Below are 12,132 nucleotides of genomic sequence, written 5' to 3'. Positions count from 1 at the left end.
GTGTGGCGACTGGGGGATTTTCACAGCAACTTCATTGCAGTGTTAATGTAAGCCTATTTGTGACAATAGCAAAATAAAACTAATCAAATAAAAGACTTTAAACTGGAAAGGCGATGCCCTTCCCGGCTGAATATCCTACCCACGCTGACTCTTGTAGAACAGCAGCCTGTGTGTCGGTGCGGGAGGGGAGGGGAAGGAGATGTGCCCTCCCGAGCCAGTTTCCGCGGGCAGGGCTCTGAGTGAAACAAGTGGTGAGTGAGGAGCTGCAACATTGCGCAGAGATACTTTCACTTTGGCAGCGGCCGGCAGCAGGCAGTGGGGGAAAGTTGTGTCCCCGCTTCCCCCCCGCCGCTGGCCCGGGGCTGGGAGAGTTGAGTGAAGCGGGCGGCTGGACACAGTGTAGCGGCGGCGGGGGAGACACGGATACATTGCAGAAACTGACACTCTGGGGAATCCCCCACCCCGGGCCGCCCGGAGACATGGGCAGCTGCAGCAGGACCCAACTTTACCAAAACTTCCTGGCTTGCCACCAGAAACACTTCGCCTCCGGCACCCTGGCACCCTGCAGCGGGCAGGAGCAGCTGCGCCTGGGCAAGGACTTTCTGGACTCGGTGCCCGCTCCGTGCCAGCGCTTCCAGCGGCTGGATTTCTACCGCCTGGCCCGGGACTATGTGGCAGGCCAGGCGGGCAGGCAGCAGCTCCTGCCGGCAATGGGCAAAGCCTTCGAGCTGCTGGAGCTCATCTCCCTCAACCTGTACCTGTGGCCCTGGCGGAAAGAGATCAAATCAATCAAGGTCAGTGCCTTCAAGGGGGAGAGGGGTGAGGGGGCTGGGAGGGAAGAGGGGGGGAGAGGGGGGAGGAGGGGTGGGTTTAGGGCTGAGGGAGCTGGCAGTCTGTTCAGGCCATGGGAGTGTGTTGGGGGGGGTGTTTTCAGCAGTCAGGGTGTCCAGAGGTTGGGGGTTTTTTGGATGGGGAATGGGTTCCAGGGTGGGTTGTTCAGGAGTTGGGGATGTTTTTTTTTAGTCATTTGTGGGACATGGGTGTCGCTGGCTGGGCCAGCATTTATTGCCCATCCCCAGTTGCCCTTGGAAGGCGGCTGAGAGTCAACCCCATTGCTGTGGCTCTGGAGTCACATGTAGGCCAGACTGGGTAAGGACAGCAGATTTCCTTCCCTAAAGGACATTAGTGAACCAGATGAGTTTTTCCGACAATCGACAATGGTCATCAGTAGATTCTTAATTCCAGATACTTTTTACAGAATTCCAATTCCACCATCTGCCGTGGCGAGATTCGAAGACGGCTCCCCAGAAGATTAGCTGAGTTTCTGGATTAATGATCTAGCGATAATACCACTAGGCCATCACCTCCCCAGGCGATGGGGGTGTCCAGATAATGGAGTGGCCAGGCGGTGGGTGTGTCCTGGGGGTGGGCATGTCCAGGGGGTTGGGCATGTCCAGGGAGGTGGGTTTGTCCTGGGGGTGGGTGTATCCAGGAGGTTGGGTGTGTCCAGGAGGTTGGGTGTGTCCAGGAGGTTGGGTGTGTCCAGGGGTTGGGTGTGTCCAGGGGGGTGGGTGTGTTCGGGGGGGGGGTGTGTCCTGGGGTGGGGTGGTCCAGGGGTGCCCAGTGGGTGGGGGTGTCCCAGGGTGGGGGTGTCCAGGGGTGCCCAGGGGGATGGGATGCCCAAGGGATGGACGTGTCCAAGGGGGTGAGTGTGTCCTGGGGGTGGGTGAGTCCCGGGGTGGGGGGGATCAAGGTGGTGGGGGTGTCAAGGGGTGAGGGTGGGGGTGTCCAGGGGGTGGGGGTGTGGGTGGGCTGGCTGTGATCTCTGCCTGGGCTGGGGATTTCCCTGGTCACTGGATGCTGACATTGTAAGTTCAGCCTAACAGGTATTTAAGGTGGAGGCACCTACTTTGGGTTGGGTTATTCACGCATCCCAATTACCCGCCCACTTCAGTTGCGCCAACAATACTAATTCTAACAGTTTCAAAGTAGGACTGAGTACCATCATTCAAACACTGTGCTTTATAACTCCGAATAATATGTCCAAATGTTACCATTTAAAAATAGTGCCCCATCCACAGGGGAGATCCTTTGTTATTGACCCAGTTTCTGCCCCTCTTTCCCTGAAGGTTTTATGATGCACTCTCCAGCCCCACCCCCAGTGCCTATTCCATCACAACCTCTGGCTGAAGATGCTATACACCAATGTCTGGAGACTATTCAGAGATCCAGGCATTGAAGCTTACGTGGATATTTAACCTGGAGTAGCATCACAGAATCCCCACAGTGCAGAAGGAGGCCACTCAGCCCATCGAGTCTGCATGACCACAATCCCACCCAGGCCCCATTCCCATAACCCCACATATTTATCCTGCTCATCCTCCTGACACTAAGGGGCAATTTAGCACGGCCAATCAACCTAACCCTAATCTTGGACCAAGGGAGGAAGCTGGAGCACCCGGAGGAAACCCACGCAGACATGGGGAGAATGTGCAAACTCCACACAGTCACCCGAGGCTGGAATTGAATCCGGATCCCTGGCACTGTGAGCAGCAGTGCTAATCACTGTGCCACCTTGCCGCCCCGGCATAGTTGGGCATTATTACCAGCCTCCAGATACATCTTTATGAAGTGTCCATCCTATTTAATTCCTACATAAAAGTCAGTACTACAACTTGTATTTTTACAGCACTTTTAATGTCCTGATAATATTCCAGACTTTCACAAAAGGAGGTCAGTTCAGAGTCAGCTGTGTTGCTGTGGATTGGAGTAGAGTGGTAGCACAGAGTGAGGACACCAGGCTCCAATGTGAACCACATGGATTTCAATGACAATCCAAGTATGTAGAAAAAAAAGGAAATTTTAAAAAGTCAGTAAAAGTTACCATGGAGTTTTATTTATCTATTCATTCATGGATGTGGATGTCATTGGCTAGGCCAGCATTTATTTTCCATCCTATTCCTCTTGGGAAGGTGGCGGTGAGCCAGCTTTTTGAATCGCTGCAGTCCAGTGTGGTGTAGGTACACCCATAGTGCTGTTAGGGAGGGAGTTCTAGGATTTTGACCTAGCGACAGTGAAGGAACGGTGATATATTCCTAAGTCAGGGTGGTGTGGAGCTTGGAGGGGAACTTGCAGGCGGTGGTGTTCCCAGGTATCTGCTGCCCTTGTCCTTCTGGATGGTAAAGGTCACGAGTTTGGAAGATGCTGTTGAAGGAACCTCAGTGAGTTGCTGCACTGCATCTTGTAGATGGTACACACTGCTGTCACTGTGCGTCAGTGGAGAGAGTGAAAGGTGCTGGATAGGGTGCTAATCAAGCAGGCTGCTTTGTCCTGGAGCTTCTTGAATGTTGTTGGAGTTGCACTCATCCAGGCAAGTGGAGAGTATTCCATCACACTCCTGACTTTGCCTTATAGATGGTGGACAGACTTTGGGGAGCCAGGAGGCGAGTTACCACAGTATTCCTAGCCTCTGACCTGCTGTTGTAGCCATTGTATTTATATGGCTAGTCCAATTCAGTTTCTGGTCAATAGTAGCCCCCAGGATGTTGATAGTTGAGGGATTCAGTGATGGTGATGACAAGGGGAGATGGTTGAATTCTGTCTTTTTGGAGATGGTCATTGCCTGGCACTTTTGTAGTGCGAATTTTGTGTTATCAACCCAAGCCTGGATATTGTCCAGGTCTTGCTGCATTTGGACATGGACTGCTTCAGTATCTGAGGCGTTGCGAATGGTGCAGCGAACATCCCCACTTCTGACCTTATGAAGCCATTAAAAACGTAACTGGCTCGGAGGGGAGGGGAGGCGATGGCCTAGTGGTATTATCACTTAACTATTAATCCAGAAACTCAGCTAAAGTTCTGGGGCCCCGGGTTCGAATCCTGCCAGGGCAGAAGGTGGAATTTGAATTCAATAAAAAATGTCTGGAATTAAGAATCTACTGATGACCATGAAACCATTGTCAATTGTCGGAAAAACCCATCTGGTTCACTAGTGTCCTTTAGGGAAGGAAATCTGCCGTCCTTACCCGGTCTGGCCTACATGTGACTCCAGAGCCACAGCAATGTGGTTGACTCTTAACTGCCCTCCAAGGGCAACTAGGGATGGGCAATAAATGCTGGCCAACCAGCGATACCCAAGTCCCATGAATGAATAAACAAAAATGTCCTCAATGCAAGAAGCTGTTAGCTTGCACTGCCGACGGAGTGCCACTCTGCCCGCCTGCACTGCCGATGGAGTGCCACTCTGCCAGCCTGCAGTGCCGATGGAGTGCCGCGCTGCCCGCCAGCACTGTTAACAGAGCGCCGCGCTGCCAGCCTGCACTACCGACAGAGTGCCACTCTGCCAGCCTGCAGTGCCGATGGAGCAACGCTCTGTCACCCTGCGGACTGTTGTAATTCAGGTGAATAACTCCCTGACCTTGGAGACCGAATCAGCTCAAACGCGACCCTCTCACCTCACGGGGCAGCTAAATCAGAAGAGGAAAGCTCCATCAATGGAGAGAGAATTGTAGGATTAACTTTTTGACCACACAGACTTTTCATTGTGAGCCAGTTCTGAATAAAGGATATCGCCTTGACACATGGCCCGAATTCTCCAACCTCGCCCGCGGCCGGCATTCTCCAGTCCCGCTGCTGCGAATAGAGAGTTGGCTGAGTACCAAATTCTCCGATCTCGCTGGCAGCGGGAGTGGGGTTTATGACATTGGAAAATTTGGGACAGGAAACTCTGGTTCTCTCTCCACACCAGCTGCTGAGTGGCTTGCAGCATTTCCAGTTTGATGTCAGATTTCCATCACCTGCGGTGTTTGGCTTGTTTTTCTGAATCATGTTGTTTATCATTTTAATGTTTTCTGTTTTGGTTTTCCACACACGCACTTTCCATGGGAGATCATTGAACAGCAACCTCCCTCTGTCTCTCCATGAAAAAAGGTTCAATGTTCATTTATATAGCACCTTTCACACTTCAGGGGGTCCCAACACTCTTCACACTGATGAAGTAATTTTGAAACGCTGTTGTAATGAAGAAATGATGGTATCCAATTTACACATCGCAAATTCCCACAAGCAGCCTGATTGGTACCCCATCCACCACCTTCAACATTCCCTCCACCACTGACACACAATAGCAGCCGTGTGTACCATCTACAAGATGCACTGCAACAACTCACCAAGGCTTCTTTGACAGCACCTTCCAAACCCATGACCTCTACCACCCAGAAGGACATGTGCAGCAGACACAAGGGACACAAGTTTAAGTTTATTTATTAGTGTAACAAATAGGCTTACATTAACACTGCAATGAAGTTACTGTGAAAATCCCCTAGTCACCACACTCCGGCACCTGTTCGGGTACAGTGAGGGAGAATTTAGCATGGCCAATGCACCTAACCAGCACTTCTTTCGGACTGTGGGAGGAAACCAGAGCCCCGGAGGAAACTCACGCAGACACGAGGAGAATGTGCAAACCCCACACAGACAGTGACCCAAGCCGGGAATCAAACCCGTATCTCTGGAACTGTGAGGCAGCAGTGCTCACCACTGTGCCGCCCAGTGGAATTTTGGTCAAAGGTTAGACCTTATTAGATGGCAGAGCAGACTCAAGAGGCCTCCTGCATTTATTTCCTATGCCCTGGCGATAGAATTGAGGGGAAGAGGAGGCTGTGAGGAGGAGGAAGACAAGATGCTGGAGCTCAAACTGAGATTATATTTTCTTGAAAAACTAACACAAACGTATTTGTTTCAGACTTTCACAGGGGCATTTGTCTACTTCATCCAGCCCGTGTTCCCTCCTGACGTTCTGCAAGGGATCTTGGAAAAGATGGGATACACTCGGAAAGGAACCAGTGACTATGTGATGTCAAAACAGGTCAGCAAGGAGGAAATTGGTCAACTTGGGTTTGAGTTTTTCTTGGCCAGGGCCGAGTGTGAATTGATGCAGGAGACGCTGGACCGAGCAATGCAGAGTGGCTGTGAGGATATTCTGCAGGTGAGGTCCAGTCAGTCCCATAACCAGGCCGACTGCATCAAATACTTAAAAGGCAAGGAAGCTGGACCCAGAGGAATGGCTGAAGAGCTGGCTCTGGGTAATGAGGGGGCCTCAAAATCAGGCTTGCGTCCTGAAGAAAACCTTGCCAAATCTGAGTTGCCCAGTACGCCCTTGCTACTCACTGATGTCAACCATGAAGGAACCCTCGGGCTGCGGGTAGAAGCACTCGATAGAGAGTCTGATGCCACAAATGATCCGTTGTCCACCTCCCCGAGGTTACCATTAGACAGCCTTGACCTGTACCGTGAGTACACCGACATCACCATCAGTGCCAACATAAGATACCCAGAAACTCAGAAGCTGGTGGAGGCTGCCAGTCCAGATGGGAAACCGGAGCAGTGCGATTACCCACTCATCTTAGACGAATCGCTGATGCAGAAGGCTCGGACGGAAGCTCTGGTCAAACTCTCCCCAGGGCAAACTGGACCTCTCTCCTTAAGTCTCTTCCCCGATTCAACTCCCATTGCAACGTCATCAGAAAGTAAGAATTTGAAGAGTAAAGAACGGTCACCTTTCGATACCATTGACCCAAAATGCTCAGTGAGACACAGTGTGCTGGATGCTACTAACCAGATATATCCAGACGATAAAAGATCCAGCAAAAACTCTCAGAAATTAGATGGCACCTCATCTGTTAAGTACGGGAGCTTCCTAAACGATGCTGCCAACAGCCGGAAAAGGGATTATGTGGAAATTGAACTGAAGAAGATAGATAAAGAGAAACTGCCCTATCCAATAGCCGAGACTGCTGGGCCAGCTCCCTTCCTCCAGGCTAACCACTTCCAAACCCTGGAGTCCCAACGTGTGGAATTAAGACATCCTGAACCAACAGGAGTCAAACCTCATGGGCAAACCCAGACCCTTCGGCAGGTTCCAGCTTGTCAGACCCCCAACATTCCCGAGTGCTGTGTGTGCGCCCCAAGTGAACTCCTGGGGGTTCGCCCACTGCTGGATGACCCTGAGCTTGCGGGCAACACTCCACAGGATGTGGAAGACCAGATTGTCCGAGAGCCCCCCCAGTCTTTCTACATCCCGCCCAGCAGCCTGGAGGGCCTGCCGTCCTCAGCCATGTCCTGTGATAACTGCAGGTCTCCGATCTGTTCAAGCTGCAACTCCAGGCTCTCTGCGGGTCACGGCCAGGTCATGTCCAGGGATTGCCTTCAAATCCAGGAGCTGATGATTGGCGGAGGCACTGACCCTTATCTCTACGTGACCAAGTTAACCGACAAGAACATTAGCCTTGACGATGACATGTCCGTGAGATGCAATCGCTGTAACGAAGAGGAAGACATTTAAATCCTGTTCTTCAATGGAGGCATTCTTGGTGCATTGAGCCAACCAACTGAGCCAAGCCGACTGGTCAAGTCTCGATGTGCCAAGTTAGCTAACCGTAATTTGCTTGGTCGCCAAGATGCTACCATTGTCCCCCACCTCCCTACCCCGAGGGAGGGAGGGGAAAATTGGCCAAGATTCCTCCTCCTGTTCCCTGAAAAAGTAAAGAGTCTTTGGGAAGTGCCTGCATGTGGTCATCAATTGAAGCCATCCAGAGGTCTTCTGCCTTCCGTCTGGCCTTTCACAAGGAGAATGACCACGTGACTGATGCTCCAAAAGTATCTGCAAAGCCCGGGAAGAGTTAACGCCTTCAGGAGAGGAGGAGAGATAACACTGATCCAAATATCAAAGCCAATTATTGTTGAATACTTCAGTGAGTGGACCCCTCCTTCTGCCAAAGAGACTCTTTGCCCCAATGATGCCCTCAATTTGTTCTAAGGAAACAACCTGTGTTTTTATTGAGAAACTCAGAGTAAAAGCGGCGACCGTATTGAAGGGAGAAGGGTGACTTCAATGAAGAAACCATTGATGAGTGAACCTTTTGTTTTGAATTGGTTTTTGGGATGTGGGTGTTGCTGGTAAGATCAACATTTATTCCCCGTTCCTGGACCTCCCTGAGAGGGTGGTGATAGTGAGCTGCCTGTTTCAATGGTAACAACACAGTATAACTCGGTGCCTCACTCTGACAATCCAGGGGACAGTTAAGACTCAAGTATGGTGATGTGGGACTGGAGTCACCCCTAGGCCCCAATTGGATATAGACAGCATGTTTCCTTCCGGAGAGGACTCGGCTAACCTGCTGAGTTTATACAACAAAGCGACAGCTTCAAGCTCACTTGGCTGAAAACAGCTTTTTATTTCTAGACATTTATTTAAAAACAAAATTAAACTCTTCTCAAATTTCTGAATGGAGATTTGAGTTCACATTCTGCTACAAACCCGGTAACCAAACCACTTAACCAATGGAGGTGGATAATGAGTCACTCATAGTCTTCCTCAGTTAGATTAGTGTCCCTACTTAGTAAGTATGCTTGGATTCATATCTATCACAGGAAGACGGTTGTGGTTATTGAAGGTAAATCACCTCAGTCTCAGGACATCACTGCAGGAGTTCCTCAGAGTAGTGACCTTAGCCTAACCATTCTCAGCTGCTTCATCAATGAAGTTTCCTCCATTAGTTACCATAGACCAAAAACTGTATAAATACTGTGGCTACAAGAGCAGGTCAGAGGCTGGGAATCCTGCAGCGAGTAACTCACCTCCTGACTCCCCAAAGCCTCTCCACCATCGACAAGCTTCAAGTCAGGAGTGTGATGGAATACTCCCCACTTGCCTGGATGAGTGCAACTCCAACAACACTCAAGATGCTCGACCCCATTCAGGGCAAAGCAGCCGGTTTCAGATGGGAAATTAGGATGGGCAATCAAATGTTGACCATGTCAATGATGCCAACATCCCATGAAACAGTAAAAAGAACATACAAACATCTGAATTAGGAGCAGGGGTAGGCCATTCAGCCCCTCAAGCCTGCTCCACCATTCAATGATAACAAGGCTGGTCCAATGGTAACCTCAACTCCACATGTGAAAGGTTATCTATCCGGATAACCTTTCACCCTCTTGCTTTATCAAGAATCTATTTCTGCCTTAAAAATATTCAAAGACTCTGCTTCCACGGCCTTTTGAGAAGAGTGTTCCAAAGACTCTCACCCTCTGAGAGAAAAAAAGATTCTCCTCCTCTCGATTCTAAATGGGCCACCCCTTATATTTAAACAGTGACCCCTGGAGATGAAACATTCTTTCTACATCCACCAACAGTGTCTTGTATGTTTCAATCAAATTGCCTATTTCGCTTCAGACCTCTCGTGGATACCAGTCTAACCTGTCCAACCTTCCCTCATAAGATAATCTGCCCAATTCGGGTATTAGTCTGGTAAACCTCTGAAATGCTTCCAACATATTTACACCCTTCCTTAGATAAGGAAACCAACACTGTACACAATACTCCAGATATGGTCTGTACAACGCATGATCACCCTAATTTTATATTCAATTCCTCTTGCAATAAGCAATAACTTTCTATTAGCTTTCCTAATGACTTGCTCCCCCTTTTGTGATTCATGCACTCAGACAGCCAGATCCCTCTGCGTTTCAGAGCTCTGCAATCTCTCACCATTTAGATTATATTTTCATTTTTCCTGCCAAAACATACAGTTTCTCACTTCCCCAAATTATACTCCATTTGCCGGGTCTTTGTCCACTCACTTAACCCACCCGTATCTTTTTGTAGCCCGCCTGTATCCTCTTCACATCTTACTATCCTAGCTGTCAGTGTCATCAGCAAACGTTTCGTCCTGCCCAAGAGGAGCTACGGGTTTGAGGGGGTGATTACACTTCTCCAAGCCTTTCATTGGCGACGAGGCACTTTGGGAAGTTCTGACGTTGTAGAAAGCGCTGCGTAAATACAATTCATTCACTTCCTGCGTCAAGCTGACAACCTCCTGTCGCAAGATTCCCTTGTGACAGTGGGGAAGGGGGTCACTGTGCAGGAGGGGCACTGCCCTCCACCCCCACACAGCCCACTGACCCCCCCCCCAGCCCACTGACCCCCCCCACCCAGCCCACTGCCCCCCCCACCCAGCCCACTGACCCCCCAACCAAGCAACTGCCCCCCACCCCGCTCACTGCCCCCTTCACCCCGCTCACTGACCCCCCCCCACCCAGCCCACTGACACCCCCCCCACCCAGCCCACTGACACCCCCCCCACCCAGCCCACTGACCCCCCACCACCCAGCCCACTGACCCCCCCACCCAGACCACTGACCCCCCCCACCCACCCAGCCCACTGACCCCCCCCACCCACCCAGCCCACTGACCCCCCCCCACCCAGCCCACTGACCCCCCCCCCACCCAGACTGCTGACCCCCCCCACCCAGCCCACTGCCCCCCCCCTCACCCAGCCCACTGCCCCTCCTACCCAGCCCACTGAGCCCCCCCTCACCCAGACCGCTGACCCCCCCCACCCAGCCCACTGCCCCCCCCTCACCCAGCCCACTGCCCCCCCTACCCAGCCCACTGCCCCCCTACCCAGCCCACTGACACCCCCCCTACCCAGCCCACTGCCCCCCCCTCACCCAGCCCACTGCCACCCCTACCCAGCCCACTGACCCCCCCCACCCAGCCCACTGACACCCCCCCACCCAGCCCACTGCCCCCCCACCCCGCTCACTGCCCCCTTCACCCCGCTCACTGCACCCTTCACCCCGCTCACTGCCCCCTTCACCCCGCTCACTGCCCCCTTCACCCTGCTCACTGCTCCCCCACCCAGCTCACTGCCTCCCCCCCAGCTCACTGCCCCCCCCACCCAGCTCACTGCCCCCTTCACCCCGCTCACTGCCTCCCCCCCCAGCTCACTGCCCCCCCCCACCCAGCTCATTCTCCCCCCCCCCCCCACCCAGCTCTCTGCCTCCCCGTGTGACCAAGGGATAGGGGCAGAAAGAATCACCTCCCTCCTTTCCCAATTTTCTGCACACTGGATTGATTCAGGGAGAAGTTCTCCTGTTGGAAACTTGGGACAGAACTGGCCAGGTTCTCGAGGTGATCCTACCAAACAAGGTTCTGCATGGACGCCCGTTTGTAGAATCCACACACTCACAACTCCCGCATTTAAATGTCCTGTCCAGCCAGGCACTGAACTGAGAGATGGATACGATCTGAGGCACAGTGAGTTTATTTTTTTAATGGATGTGTCTGTAATCATTGGCGGTTCATCTGTTGTGAATTTGCCGCTCTGTTCGACCCAGGTGCCAAGCTGAGCCAGACTGTGGATGAGAGATAATTACACGTGTGTCATGGTGTGTGTTCATTGAGTGTAAACCACCTCACGGGACTGAACTCTGCTGATCTGCTCGGTACATTTGTAATGTTGATTTTGTCCAATAAAGCTCAATAAATATTAGAAAATGAATCTTAATGAGTTTCTGTCTGCTGGTTCTCAAAATCTGATTGGTGTGGGATAGTAGGGAGTTAGAATCAGAATTCCCACTGTGCAGAAGGCCATTCAGCCCATCGAGCCTGCACCGACAACGATCCCACCCAGGCCCTATTCCCATAACCCTACATATTTACCCTGCTAATCCCCCAGACACTAATGGATAATTTAACACGGCCAATGTACCTAACCAGCACGTCTTTCGGACTGTGGGAGCAAACCGGAGCACCCAGAGGAAACCCACGCAGACACGGGGAGAACGTGCAAACCCCGCACAGTGAGCCAAGCTGGGAATCGAACCCAGGTCCCTGGCGCTGTGAGACAGCAGTGCTAACCGCTGTGCCACCGTGCCGCATATTGATAGAGCACAGGAGGCCATGGCGCGTAAGAAACAATACTTTTCACTGCGTACTAATACATGTGACAATAATAAATCAAATCAAAAAATCCTTCTGGAACATTCTTAAAATACCACAGAATAAATGCTGGGGTGAAAGATTCGCAGTTAATTTCCAATATTAGCTCCCATACAGCACCAAGCAGGGTAGAGATGAATTCACTGTCCTCGTGTACTCCCCTGGTGTGTTACATAGCCAGTAAGTAGAGACACCACAATGCCTGAGGGAACATGAAATGATGGCAGAAAATTCGAGAGTTACTCAGTGGGACTGAAATGGGGACAGACGCTTCAGCTTCTTTGGTTCGTGGTGTCCCATTGGTACTCAGCTTGACTGAAGTAAGGAGTGGGACAGGAAGGAGGAAA

General features: G+C 51.6%; 1 protein-coding gene across 1 annotated transcript; it reads left to right on the top strand.

Moving 5' to 3' along the window:
- Nucleotides 1-242: 242 nt before the first annotated feature.
- On the top strand, nt 243-10,164 carry LOC144492467 (uncharacterized). The gene is made up of 2 exons (XM_078210524.1): nt 243-794; nt 5,744-10,164. Exons 1-2 carry the CDS (start codon nt 480-482, stop codon nt 7,340-7,342), a joined length of 1,914 nt encoding a protein of 637 aa, XP_078066650.1. The 5' UTR covers nt 243-479; the 3' UTR covers nt 7,343-10,164.
- Nucleotides 10,165-12,132: the final 1,968 nt, after the last annotated feature.

This window comes from Mustelus asterias, chromosome 4 (assembly GCF_964213995.1).
Source record: "Mustelus asterias chromosome 4, sMusAst1.hap1.1, whole genome shotgun sequence".
Taxonomy (NCBI): Eukaryota; Metazoa; Chordata; class Chondrichthyes; order Carcharhiniformes; family Triakidae; genus Mustelus; species Mustelus asterias.
The sequence above is the reverse complement of the archived record's forward strand: the minus strand, read 5'-3'. Positions and strand labels throughout refer to the sequence as shown.